The 14231-nt window shown below is 45.7% G+C and overlaps 1 protein-coding gene across 5 annotated transcripts in view; it reads right to left on the reverse strand.

Moving 5' to 3' along the window:
* Nucleotides 1-1669: 1669 nt before the first annotated feature.
* Nucleotides 1670-14231, reverse strand: part of XRCC6 (X-ray repair cross complementing 6) — a 55649-nt gene continuing 43087 nt past the window's right edge. For all 5 annotated transcript variants that reach the window (XM_041755721.1, XM_041755726.1, XM_041755725.1 and 2 more), the window contains exons 7-13: nt 13914-14100; nt 11526-11694; nt 10256-10417; nt 8046-8175; nt 7281-7381; nt 2740-2853; nt 1670-2096 (exon numbers count right to left, since the gene is read on the reverse strand). In XM_041755721.1, coding sequence (XP_041611655.1) covers nt 1900-2096; nt 2740-2853; nt 7281-7381; nt 8046-8175; nt 10256-10417; nt 11526-11694; nt 13914-14100 — 1060 coding nt within the window. In that variant the 3' untranslated portion in view covers nt 1670-1899. The remainder of the gene's footprint in view (nt 2097-2739; nt 2854-7280; nt 7382-8045; nt 8176-10255; nt 10418-11525; nt 11695-13913; nt 14101-14231) is intronic.

A 14231-nucleotide genomic window follows, 5' to 3' on the forward strand; every position in this document is an offset into this window, starting at 1 on the left:
GTCCCCTCCCAAGCCACCCCCCCGCCACTCCCCCAGCAGACTGAAGCCTGTTTGCAGCCAGAGGGGTTAGCCGGCTCAGAGCTACTACCTACCTCCTCAGCACCGTGTTACATATTTTCTCATTTTCACCATTCCACGTTATCACTCTTGTTATAAACATGAGAAAACTGTGGCTTGAAAGGCTAGGTAAATTGCTCAAGATGCACATTTACTAAATTTGACTTAAGAGTTTACAAAAGCCCAACCAAATTACGTTTGGACATGTTTCTTCCCTCCTGGAGGATCAACAAGCAGAGAAGGCAAGTGTCATTAATTCACAGAGATCGTACAACTGCTACGTATCACAGACCTCAGATGCTTATTATTATTTTTTTAATGGTTATTTTTCTAACATCATTCACACTACCTTGAGCTTTTTCATTCTCTTCACTTTGTAAAGATAACCCAGGAAAAGGAGCCTGGACTTGGGTAAAGTCCCTCAGGAGTGCATAGAAAAGCCTGGAACTCACTCGCCAGGAAATCCAGGGTTTAAAACAAAGGCCTAGTAGTGGTACTCATTCTTACTCTCCTACTTGTGACTAGCCTGATTCGCATCTATCTTTGTAGTATTAGTAATATCCTCTAGAGCCTAGGGTTTCCAAGCATGCTGCATTTAAGAGGGATGGTCTTAGTAAGTGCTAAGAATGAGCACTTACTGTATTAAATGGCTTTGCATTATCTTCCTATAGCCTCAAAAGCATCTAAGTGGAGAATTAATTTCCCTCTCCCCCAGAAAAGGAAAGAAAGTCAAACAAGAACATAGCATCTGCTTTCCAAGTAAAAACAAAACAAAAAAACCTTGTAATGCTCAGAGTACAAAAAATCCAAAACTGAAAATCTTACAAGAATAATTTGAGTCTTCCAATGTCTCATGATATGCTTATTCTCATCCTAAAAGACACACACCCTACAAATTCTGAATCTCTAGCCATCCTTGGTGGATGCAAAACTCTTCCAGATGTTTTCCTTCCTTCTCTCAGGATAATTCTTCAAAAGCAGTAGCAACAGAAAGAGCAGGAAAGGTACAGAGAGGATTGAAGATGGATGGCGTTGTGGGGGGAGGGACACACACAAAGAGAAAGACACCCTGCTCCTCTTCCCCCTTTCCTAATACTAGGAGCTCTCCTCATCTTACTATAGCTCCCCTGAAAAATAGGAGGAACAACTCATTTCACTTATGCTGGAACCCAAATTCTCAGGGCAACAGAAAATGTACGTATCTTCATATACCTGAATGTCACATTAAGACAAATGCAGCATGAAGGGGGCTATTTACTTATGAAGCAAATGGTACCAGGATTAGAAATGTTACATTCTTTTTTTTTTTTTTTTTAGAAATGTTACCTTCTTATGGTCTCTGAAATCTGATCTTTAGATCTGCATTAAAGATGCAATGAAAGGGCCAACAGGTAGGAGGCCAGAAGATGGGAAGACTATTGCTAGAGCTTGTCATTTCTGAAGTATGTTCACCTGTCCTTAATTGTTACACTCTGCTGCCTCCACGGATATATGTTTCCGTTATGATGATGATGTGCTCCTAATGGGAGAGAAAATTAAGCTGATAGCCAGTGGCAAGTGATCTCTGGATGTGAGGCAGACACATCTTTCTCTTTCACACTAAAGAACAGTGTATAGTACAAAGTTAGGGATCTTTATTCAGACAGTAAAGCACAGCAAAGTGGGAGGACTATGCGGTCTCCATGGCAACAGAAAGTCTCCACTAAATGTAAGGTCCATAAGTGTAAGGTTCTTGACTTTTATCAGGCAGACTCTTCCTGGTTCAGGAGAAACATATTTTAACTTGATGAGAACAAAACTAGGCAGCCTGGCTGTAGTGCAGAAGGGTGGCTGGCTGGCTGGTCAGTTCTTCTGGAAGTGCTTAGTGAGTATGTCCAGCAGCTCCTGCTTCTTCAACCCGCCTTTCAGCCCACACACCCTGCAGGCTTCCTTCAGCATGGGCACAGTGAGCTTACCCAGCGTGCCCTTGTTGACATGGGCCCTCAGCTCCTCTTCAGATAACTCCATCTTGGGCCTTTTGCTTCCAAGACCTTCATCATCTGGGGGGGGAAGGGGGGGGATCAAGAGGGAGCGATTGGAAATACTAACAGTGGCATCTTGGTTACACTACACAGGCGCCCTCCTGTGATCTGGGCTCCAGGTAACCATGTTCCATAAAGCTATGATGCCTACCTAGAACACCATGGGAGGGGGTTTTTGCTTTTTTGTTTGTTCTGTTTTTTTGTTGTTTTTTTAAGATTTACTTATTTGAGTGAGTGAGCACGCACATGGGGTGGGGCAGAGGGAGAGGGAGAGAGAATCCTAAGCAAAGCAGACTCTGCACTGAGCCCAACATGGGGCTTGATCCCATGACCCTGAGATCAGACCTGAGCTGAAACCAAAAGTTGGACACTTGACTGACTATGCCACTCAGATGCCCCTGGAAGGTGTTTTAATAAGGCAGCTTCACTGAAGCATAAAGTCAAAACTGCACCACACCTAGAAGAGAGTTCAAAGTAGTGTAAGTGCTATCAGTTTACCCAAAAGTGGTGCTCACTCTGGTTAAGTCTGACAGTCCATCCGTCCGTCCTTCCTCCCAATAGCATTTACAGAGCACTGGGTAAGGTACTAAGGCACCATGCCACGTGATCAAAGGACAGACTGAGTCAGATAAACAATATAAAAAATAACCCAGCTCCTTACCTTGTCTCCGCTTGGGAGCTTTTCCTTCAGGACTGTAATCTGGTGGGTAGACAAGCTCCTTAAACTCATTCACCAAGGAGCCCAGTCTTTTATCTATTGCTTCAATCTTAGGCACTAGAAAACAAAACACAAGAGTGGCCAGGTGAGTCACAAGTCCTGAATTCCTGCCCAGTTCCAAGTCTATGTGGACAAGAGGAGAAAGCTCCTAACTGCTACAGTTAGGGAAGCCAGGGGAAGGTCCAGGAGGAGGCAGCTGACCCGGCCATGAAAGCATTCAATGAAGCCTCTCTAATATTGATCAAGTACCTTCGAACAATTGCATTTGATGAGCACTTACTACAGCCAGGCATCTTTCTAAAGGCTTTAAACTTATTTTTAAAAATCTAATTCTCTAGAGGGTAGGTAAATTCTTCTCCCTGTTTTACAGAAGAAAGCCAAGAGGTTACATGACTTGCCCAAAGTCAAAGAGCTAGGAGTGATAGAGTTCAAGAACAGGGCTAGAGCGCGGCCCCAGTGGATAAGCGGTTTAGCACCACCTTCAGCCCAGGGCGGGATCCTGGAGACCCAGGATTGAGTCCCACGTTGGGCTCCCTGCATGGAGCCTGCTTCTCGCTCTGCCTGTGTCTCTGCCTCTCTATGTCTCTCATGAATAAATCTTAAAAAAAAAAAAAAAAAAGAACTAGGCTAGAGCCTGGGGTTCCAAACAAGAGTCCATGCCCCCAGTGGGCTTATAGTCTGGTCAGGGTAAAGAGGGAGTAAAAACATAAATGCAGTAGGAGGCAATGCCATAAAGGACTGAACAAGGCACACTGGAATGTAGGAGTCAAGAAAGACTTTCCACAGCCAAATCTGGAAAGCTGAGTGTTCTTCTTCAGGCAAATGCTGGTCCAAGCGGGAGAAAGTAAAGGTAAGAAACAGCAGGTGACATACAGCTTCAAAGCAGTGTCAGGAGGGCAGGACCAGCAAGGAGGCTGGAAAGGCAGTCATGGTAAGGTCAGGGAAGCCTCGAATGCGCACCCAGGACTTTAGACATCCTGAGAACAGGAGAGAAACTCTGAAGGGCTATGAGCAGGGGAGCAACATGATCCCATTTACATTTTAGAAAGATCACTCCGAGCTGTGTGTGGAGTATGAACTGAAGGAAGGGGAGACAGATGGCCAAAGTTGGGTGGGGAGAAGAGACCACAAACCTGAGAAGCAGCAGAACTGATAGATGGAATGTGAGGTGCAGGGGAGGCCAGGGGCATTGGGGTCCGGTTGGGATGGCAGGAACATTCCCCAAGACCAATACAATGGGAAAAAAGAAATCTCTGCAGAAAAAACAGTATTTTTGTTTTCTTTATTGTTACCTTACCAATGTATGGTTTGTAGAGCTTGTGATGTGAGCTGTGTCAGGGCAGGCATGATGAGAGGGGTCTCATCGCCTCCTCAAGTTGCCATGTTTGCAGAGTACTGATGGGAGCTCCTGGCACAAAGTTACAGCCAAACTGGGCACCTGCTTAGTCAGAAGCCCCATGTCCTAGTCTACACGAGTGTCTGCAAGAACTCTGGTTTTCAACCTGGGAACCAGCTAGGACTTTTAAAAAATACTGATGTCCAAACCCTACCCTAGAGATTCTGATTTAATTGGTCTGTGCATGAGGCCTAAAAGGCAGATTTTTTTAAGTCCCCATATGATTCTGTCGTACGGCCAAAATTGAGGACCAGTGTGCTAGAGGTAGTAGCATGTCTCAAAATCACCTGGAAGGCCTCTTATAAAGCACAGATTGCCGGGTCCCAACCTGAGTTTCAGGTTTAGTCTGCTTGGGAAAGGGCTCAAAGTTGGCATTTCTGACAAGTTTCCAGGTGATGCCAGTGCTACTGGTCCAGGCACTCAGAACCACTGGTGTAGCCTGAGGAGGCCACCTAGTAAAAAGTAAAGTGACAGCAAGCTGGGGCCCAAGGTCACCCACCTAGAGTGCTCCCATTTTAAAAAATATTTAATTAATTTATTTATTCATGAGACAGAGAGAGAGAGAGACAGAGGCAGAGACACAGGCAGAGGGAAAAGCAGGCTCCGTGCAGGGAGCCCAATGTGGGACTCGATCCCAGATCTCCAGGATCACGCCCTGGGCTGAAGGTGGCGCTAAACCGCTGAGCCACCCGGGCTGCCCCCACCGCTGCCCCACCCCCCCACAACCCCCCATGGCCTTTAGGCGAATCAGGAAGTCAGTTGCCTGGTCTTCAGCACGGGCGGTGATGGACACAGGCTTTGGAACAGCTGATACAGATTTGATTCCCAGCTCTGCCGAGTACTAACTTGAGTATCCTTGGGATCTCGTGGATCTGCCTGAAACTCAGTTTCTTTATAGGTAAGATGGGGACTGTGATACATTCTTAGGAGATACTAACCACATCTCGGTCCTGATGCTCAGGAATTGCCTGGACACAGTTGTTCCCTTTTGTTCCATGGCATTCTCTCTGTTCCTTACCAGGGCCTCAGCCTCTTGCATCCTGGCTCCTGTCCTGTAATTTTACTGCAAGCTGTATTTTCTCTTCCTGCCTATTTTCAAAACACTTCTGGCTACTCTGGTTTTTCCTGTATCTCCTCAGCCCCTCCTTTCTGTCTGCTGCCACCGCCTCCAGCGTCCCCTCATGTCCGTGACTCCCGAGCCTGTGTCCCCAGCTCTGTCCTTTCTGCTAGGCTCTGGTCGGAACTGCAGCTGCCGTGCCTGGTGGACATCTGCTCTAGGACCCGGGTCTCCTACCGCTCAGACATCACACAGCTTTGACTCTTTGCTCTTTTATATTCTTCATTCACTTCTTTTTTTTTCTTTTTTAAAGATTTTATTTATTTATTTATTCTTGAGAGACAGACAGAGAGAGAGAGAGAGAGAGAGGCAGAGACACAGGCAGAGGGAGAAGCAGGCTCCATGCAGGGAGCCCCATGTGGGACTCGATCCCGGGACTCCAGGCACACCCTGGGTCAAAGGCAGGTGATAAACCACTGGGCTGCCCATCTTCATTCACTTCTAATCCGATGTGTATCTGCTTCCCTCTGACACAATGATAATGGTTTTCTCTTAATAACTCACTGAAGCGACTGTTTTCTCACTTTCTCCATTTGGCTTCATGACGCCATGCAATTTTGATTTTTCTCCTGGGCCTCCGTTGACCCTACAGGGGACTCCTTTGCTGGGACTGCTTCCCTTTTTCTCCTCTAAAAATGGGAGTGCTCGGGGTTCCCTGGATGGCTCAGCAGTTTAGCACCGCCTTCAGCCCAGGGCATGATCCTGGAGATGTGGGATTGAGTCCCACATTGGGCTCCCTGCATGGAGCCTGCTCCTCCCTCTGCCTGTGTCTCTGCCTCTCTCTTTCTCTGTGTCTCTCATGAATAAATAAATAAAAATCTTAAAAAAAAAAAAAAAAAAAAGGCCATCCAGAGAGATGGGCCACTTAACCCCAGCAATGTCCTCCTGACAGATCTGGCTAATGGTCATGCCACAGCACGGGTACACTGGCTCTCATAGCTCTCGTGCTGGGGCTATTTGGTTTAGCATAAAAGAGATCATTAATACCTGGGAAGCTAAGCAGGTTACATTAATTGTTTGGATTCTTTCAATGTCTGTCAAGAGCCTTCATCAAATCCCATCTGTTTCCCACTGGGCATTTACTGACATCAGTAAACTCTGCATGTCCTCTCGTGAAATATGTAAGAGAATTACAATCAAGAAAGGGACTGGCAGCGAGCTCAGAGCTCAACCGAGGAGGCCAGGCCAATCTTCCTGACGCTGGGTAACAAGGAGGATCTTCTCAGGCAGAGCACATAAAGTCTGAAGGAGAGACAGTAAGCACAGTGGCACAGAGCAAGGGCTCCAGGCCAGACTCCGTGGATTCTAAACCTAGATTCGTCGCTCACTACTTCGTGCCTCAGCAAGTCCCTCCCTTCTCTAGAAAATAAGGACAACAGCAGCACCTCTCTCATAGTTACCAGAATTAACAGTCAACAATACACAGGACAACAGTGCCTGGCACAAAGTGAGTGCTCAATAAATATTACAGATTTGTTTCCGTTTTTGTTTTTGTTTTTTACTTTTACCGATATCTAGTCACAAAGTGGCCTCGTTCAAAGGCAGGTCTCAGAAGTCTGGCACTTTCCTCTCTTCTCATTACAGAACCAGCCAAATCTTGGGGAACCTGGGTGGCTTAGTCAGTTAAGCATCTGCTTTTGGCTCAGGCCATGATTCTGGGGTCCCGGGATCAAGCCATGCTCAGCATGGAGCCTGCTTCTCCCTCTCCTTCTCCCTCTTCCCCAGCTCAAGCTCTCTCTCTTGCTCACTCATTCTCTCCCTCAAATAATAAAATCTCATAAACAAAAAGAACCAGCCAAATCTGTTCAGAGGCAGCCTATGCTGGTCTAGAAAATCTCTCAGATACGGCTGGAAGGACAAGGCTGAGTCTTTAGAGGGTGCTAGAAAATGCATCCACCTCTCAGTCCAGAGGGAAACCATTAGGAAAAGCTCTGTGGAAAGAACCACTGAGCCCCACCATAGCTGTCTTACGTGTCAGATCCTCCGCCTGCTCGGGTTCCATCAAATCCAAAGCCAGCCCCTCCAGGTTCCTGAAGTGTTGCTGCAGCACTGGGTTCTCAAAGCTGCCACTTCTAGTAAAACAAGAATAATAGCATAAGTACACTGAAACATTAAAAAAAATAACAAATGAATAAAATTATTAAATAAACCCGACGGAGGCAGCACAGGCCCAGGGTCAGCTGAGAAAACAGCCCAAATCAAACAGCAGGGAATCTTCCCTCTTGAGTCAACTTTCCTCTCTCCAATTTTCAATTTATTGGGAATCCAAGGACTAGTTTAAAAGGCAAACAACAGGGATCCCTGGGTGGCGCAGCGGTTCGGCGCCTGCCTTTGGCCCAGGGCGCGATCCTGGAGACCCGGGATCGAATCCCACGTTGGGCTCCCGGTGCATAGAGCCTGCTTCTCCCTCTGCCTATGTCTCTGCCTCTCTCTCTCTCTCTCTCTGTGTGACTATCATAAATAAATTTAAAAAAAACATTAAAAAATAAATAAATAAATAAAGTAAAAGGCAAACAACACCTGCCCACCTGTCTGTTACGAGCAACAGTGGGCATAGAGAGACACAGAGGAAGAGGGGCCATGGAAGTACAAAAACAAGACAGAGGAGGTGGGACATGGGGAGAGAAAGAACCTGAACACTTTCTTCCCCTACATAGCAGCGGCCTGGGAGTAAGACAATCCTCTCACTTCAGGAGACGGTTCCAAAAGAAAGCCTGAGATGGACCCACTACTCACCTGTAATTGAATCGGAGCTTCTGAACAATAGCCTTCATCTTGTCTATCTGCTCTGGGTTTGCCATGACTTTTTCAGTAAAGGGCACCTTGCGTTTATCATCAGCATAGGGTAAGAAGACAAGCTGAAAGCCTGAAGAAGGGGAGATGAGTTTTCTGAGATTTGACTTCACAAAAGGTTTCAGTTATAGAATTGTCATTTGTCTCAACTCCAGATTCGCCCTTCTGTGTCCTGTGAGGCTGGGGCTGGGACTGTGGGGCTGACAACCCGACTTCTCCTTTATCAGCTGATTCCTGTTACTGTCAGCCTAACTGACTCCCTCTGGAGCCTGCAGAGTGGAGAGGGAGGCAGGCTACTCCTTGCCATGCCCTCCTGTCCCTGCCCCTGCCGGCATTCACTAGGGCTCTTCACCTGCCAGTGGCAGTCGGTTCCAGCCTCTGGCCTTCTTACATGCCCAGAGCCAGTTGGGTAGTGCCCCCTCCCGGAAGGGCTGAGTCCCAGCTCCATCTGGCCCTCTGAGCTTCAGTCTCTCCCCTCGTCACCCGCCCACCACACACACACACACACACACACACACACACACACACGCTAAAAGGAAAGTGGAAGGGTCATCAGGCTGATCTGTGTTCCAGTTTCTGTCAGGCTCAAAGAGTCTTAAAAATCTAGACTGGAACCAACTGCTGCTGCCAGGTGAAAGGCTGTTGCTGGCAATGCCAACGGCACTGAGCAAAAGGAAGGAGCAGGTCCCTTTGCTGGCCTCTGCCTTACGCTTTCCCTCTAGCACCCATCACTGACAGAGCCTGACAGAGTCAGCTGGCGAAGGAGGACACTGGGTTTGGAGAGTGTCCACCTCAGCAGAACAGAGCAGAACGGGAGGAGCTTGGAGCTGAGAGACAAGAACTCACTAACCGACATATAAAGCTATTCCTCAGCATTCTAATGACCAGGGTTACAAATATAACATTTTCAAAGAGTTGGGATTCCTGGGTGGCTCAGTGGTTGAGCATCTGCCTTCGGCTCAGGTTGTGATCCTCAGGTCTTGGGACCAAGTCCCACATCGGGCTCCCAGTAGGGAGCCTGTTTCTCCCTCTGCCTGTGTCTCTCTGTGTGTGTCTCTCATGAATAAATAAATAAAATCCTCAAAAAAAAAAAAAAAAAAAAAAAGCTTTTTTTCCACAGAGTTACTTTATAGTTGTTTATTAGCATGGCTCAAGAAGAAGACTACCTACCATCTTTTGGCTACTTTGTACTAGGCACTTATACATTTATTAACTTATTTCATATGGGAAACAACCTGAAAAGTGTTCCAGAATTCTCAACTTTGCAGATAAGGAATAGAAACAGAAAGATTAAATTATTTGCCCAAGTCAGCCAGGTAACAAGTGGCAGAGATGGGCCTGAGACTAAAGAAAGTACACTTTCCCACACATAAGAATAAATCAAGTCTGACCTCAAAAGCTATGGTCTTTCCACTAAACCTCATTGCCTTGGTGTATGCAGAGGACAAACCAAACATTAAACATTGCAAAGGTGGCAAACAATGGCTTTTAGTAAAAAGGTGTCAGCAGTTGAGCCAAAAACTTTGTCATGGGATTCTTGGGTGGCTCAGCAGTTTAGCTCCTGCCTTCGGCCCAGGGCGTGATCCTGGAGTCCCAGAATCAAGTCCTGCATCAGACTCCCTGCATGGAGCCTGTTTCTCCCTCTGCCTGTATCTCTGCCTGTGTGTCTCTCATGAATAAATAAATAAAATCTGGGATCCCTGGGTGGCGCAGCGGTTTGGCGCCTGCCTTTGGCCCAGGGCGCGATCCTGGAGACCCGGGATCGAATCCCACATCGGGCTCCCGGTGCATGGAGCCTGCTTCTCCCTCCGCCTGTGTCTCTGCCTCTCTCTCTCTCTGTGACTATCATAAATAAATTTTTAAAAAAATTAAAAATAAATAAATAAATAAATAAATAAATAAATAAATAAATAAATAAAATCTTTAGTGTGGATGCAGAGATGCCTCGTACAGTTGCGCACACTGTGCACTGCACAACCATATTTGGCAGCTTTACCTGGCTCTGCATTAAATCCACCTGTGAAACTCTAAAAATACACCTTTCCCAGGCCCCGTCCTTGGAGACTCTGGTTCAGCAGCTCTGAGTTGGGACCCTATAAGGGATTCCAAACTCTGAGCAAGGTTCAGAAGCACTGAAATTATCTTTCACATACCTGGGGGTGTCACCTGAATTTTCTGGTCATCTAGCTCCTCTTCTTGTGGCAACAAGGCCACAAAATAAGGAGGGATGTTCCGACGGGGGGTGTATCTGCACACTGCCATGACCTCCTTCTCCAGACACTTGGTGAGCAGAGCAATAAACAGGGTTGAGCTCCCTGGAAAACAAATGTCCCAGGGATCTGTATCCTAAAGGTATCTCTTCCTTTTTTCCCTCTTAGTGCATGTTAAAAGCCAACAATTTCTCTTCCATTTTCTTAAAAGGGCTTATGATACTTCAATAAGTAAGGTGTGAAGGGAAGTGGGGGTAGCAGACACACAGAAAGAAAGAGTAGGGACAGCAATGAGATTAGATGCCTCAAATACTCCATTTCAGAGTGTGAATTATTAACATTAGGTCCTTTTTACTATCTTTAGACTAATGATATAAGCCCCAGTTACTAAGAAAAGCCAACCAGGTCAAATCCAGGGGTTCATTAGCTATAGCACAGAGGAATATAGGTCTGGACAGCACAAACACAATGACCTAGTTCATATCACCTTTAATTGCCAACACTAGGGAAGAAACTGGGTTTTTTGTGTTTTTTTTTTTTTTTTTTTTCCTTTTTAACTCTATCTGATGCCTTAAAGAAAGAACTCCATAGGAGTTTTAAAAATACGAATTCCTGGGCAGCCCCGGTGGCGCAGCTGTTTGGCGCCGCCTGCAGCCTGGGGTGTGATCCTGGAGACCCCGGGATTGAGTCCCACATCGGGCTCCCTGCATGGAGCCTGCTTCTCCCTCTCCCTCTGCCTGTGTCTCTGCCTCTCTCTCTGTGTTTATGAATAAATAAATATTAAAAAGAAAAAAAAAAACGAATTCCTTAGCCCCTCCTGGATACTAACATATAACTGTATTAGAGGTCCTAAAGAAATCTCTTTAACTTTGTGTAGTCCCAAATTTCCAAAACTTATCTGAGCATGAAACACTTTCAAAATACCCCATTGCAGGGATCCCTGGGTAGCTCAGCAGTTTAGCACCTGCCTTCAGCCCAGGGTGTGGTCCTGGAGTCCCGGGATCGAGTCTGCATCGGGCTCCCTGCATGGAGCCTGCTTCTCCCTCTGCCTGTGTCTCTGCGTGTCTCTCTCTCTCTCTCCCTGTGTCTCTCATGGGTAAATAAATTAAATCTTAAAAAAAAAAAAAAAAACTCCCTTGTTACATCCTATCCAGTTTCCAAGCAGAACTAACTTCTGTTACTCATTTATTTACCCTCAGTCTATAACACGTACCATTCACCAAGGACTCTTCAGGGTACACAAACAGGGAGGGCCTCAGGTAATGGTGCTTCTTCAACATTATCAAGGGCTTGAAACCGATGAGAATCAAACCTGGTTCATCAAAGCGTTTCAGCTCTTCTGTTTCCTCTTTCTCTAGTACAATCTGACGATTCCCATAGTTCTGAAGGAAAGGGAACACAAGGGCCACATACACAGGCAACATGGAGATGCAAAATGATGGCCACATGACACTAGCAGGTTAGAATCAGCTTTCTTCTAAGGAACAGGTGGATGTCTCACCAAGGGCATCTGCCTCCTACCTACCATAGGGAATTAACATTTACTAAGTGCCAGCCAGGAATCTTATATTCATTATCCAATCTATCGTCTGTGTCAGTCCTAGGTGGTAGGTGTTAAAAACCATCTTACAGATGAGTAACTGAGGCTTCATAGTTGGAAACTTGCTCTAGGTTATACGATCAAATTGGGCTTTAAACGACCATCTCTCTGGTGCTGAAGGTTATGCTCTTCAGGCATTGACTCCTTCTCTCAGTTAACAAATACTGAACCCTCAGTGTCATCTCTGACCCACAAAAGACACTCAAACCATGCCTATTTATCAAGAGGATCTATGTAAGGCACCACGGTGGGTCTGAGTGTGGGAGACAGACACACACACAAACACACATATTAAGTATTCCCTCCAAACTTTAATTTTGTACTGTGGCTGTAGATATACGACTAGTGGGCAGCCCAGGTGGCTCAGCGGTTTAGCGCCACCTTCAGCCCAGGGCATGATCCTGGAGACCCGGGATTGAGTCCCACATTGGGGTCCCTGTATGGAGCCTGCTTTTCCCTCTGCCTGTATCTCTGCCTGTGTGTATGTGTGTGTGTGTGTGTGTGTGTGTGTGTCTGTCTGTCTCTCATGAATAAATAAAAAACCTTTGAAAAAAAAAAGATACACGACTAGTAACAGAACTTAGCAACAGAGTCAGATTTGAGGTTAATGAACAAAACAGAGCCCTCGAGTTTTTTTGTAGGCACACTGGCTCAAGAAACTCCATGACCAGAAGAGCTACTGCCTATGAATAAACCAACATGGATAACTAGTTACTTCCAAAATGGAAGAGGAAATTTCTTGTCTTCTCCTTCAGAAAGTAGGACAGGGGATCCCTGGGTGGCGCAGCGGTTTGGAGCCTGCCTTTGGCCCAGGGCATGATCCTGGGGACCCGGGATCGAGTCCCACGTCGGGCTCCCGGTGCATGGAGCCTGCTTCTCCCTCTGTCTGTGTCCCTGCCTCTCTCTCTCTCTCTGTGTGTGACTATCATGAATAAAAAAAAAAAAAAAAAAAAAAGAAAGAAAGAAAGTAGGACAGAACACTCTGGCTCGAGATTTGTGCTCCAAAACATTTCTCATGGGTTGAATCAAAATAATATTTAGGCGATCCCTGGGTGGCGCAGCGGTTTGGCGCCTGCCTTTGGCCCAGGGCGCGATCCTGGAGACCCGGGATCGAATCCCACGTCGGGCTCCCGGTGCATGGAGTCTGCTTCTCCCTCTGCCTATATCTCTGCCTCTCTCTCTCTCTCTGTGACTATCATAAATAAATAAAAATTTTAAAAATGTTTAAATAATAATAATAATAATAATATTTAGTCACTTAGTTGATCCTTCTGGGTCCTGAACTTATGCAAAAAAACTCAGATTTTCTCCCACATTTTGCATAATTAAAAAGGATGATTCATTTGATTTTAATTTTAGACATCTAATCCTTCCATCGATTGAACAAAGGTGAGAGAAGACAGACAATGTTCTGCATTTTCAGTCTGTCCTTCAGATTAAGAAAGGCACATGTGTATCATTTCAAAGCACAGGAAAAATTTGATTGGAAGGAGGAAACTCTCCCCAGAAAAAGTGCACTGCACACCTAACATACTTTCCCTAGCTCATCTCCCTATTTAACTATGAAGCTTTTTCTGCTACTGTGCCCAAGTAAGGAATTCAACTGTTAGAGCAGAACAGAGAGTGGTCAAGAGCTAAAGTTTCCACTGACATCTCTTTCAAACATTGGTTCTAACTTTCTAGCTGTCAAGGTATCAATGATCTAGATGATTGGGTGCCTGGCTGGCTCAGCTGGTGGAGGAGCTTGCAACTCTTAATCTCAGGGTTGCAAATTCAAGCCCTATGTTGCCTGTAGAGATTACTTAAAATTAAAATCTTAAAAAAAAAAAAAAAAAAAAAAAAAGATCTAGATGCCAGAGCTCCAAAGAGTAATGGCTTTGTGTTTTAACAGCTTAGCTACAAAGATGAGCACAGAAAGATATTTAACTGGTTAGGCTGATCAGTGTCTCCCTCCTTGTTAACTCTTCAATGAGACAAAATTCAACAAGAAGGCAGGCCTACCTGAGATCTCTTGGTGTCACTAGGCAAAAGCAAACTGCCCGTATTTACATTAAATGTCCGGGTTTTGGATTTCACTGGCTCATTGGTCTCCCGATAAAGCCTCACCGGAGGAGGTCTGACAGCCTTCTGGACCATATTATAAATGCCGACAGTGAGTGCAGTATCCTTGCTGAGCTTAAGCTTCAACCTGGAGGGGATTAAAATAAAAAACCATGGACTGAAAGATTTTGCTTTCCTAGCTAAAATTGTTTTGTGGTATCTAAGCCTTGTCTTATTCTCTCCAATAATCCAAATTCTTAGAATATAAATATAACATTT

This window comes from Vulpes lagopus, chromosome 5 (assembly GCF_018345385.1).
Source record: "Vulpes lagopus strain Blue_001 chromosome 5, ASM1834538v1, whole genome shotgun sequence".
NCBI lineage: Eukaryota > Metazoa > Chordata > Mammalia > Carnivora > Canidae > Vulpes > Vulpes lagopus.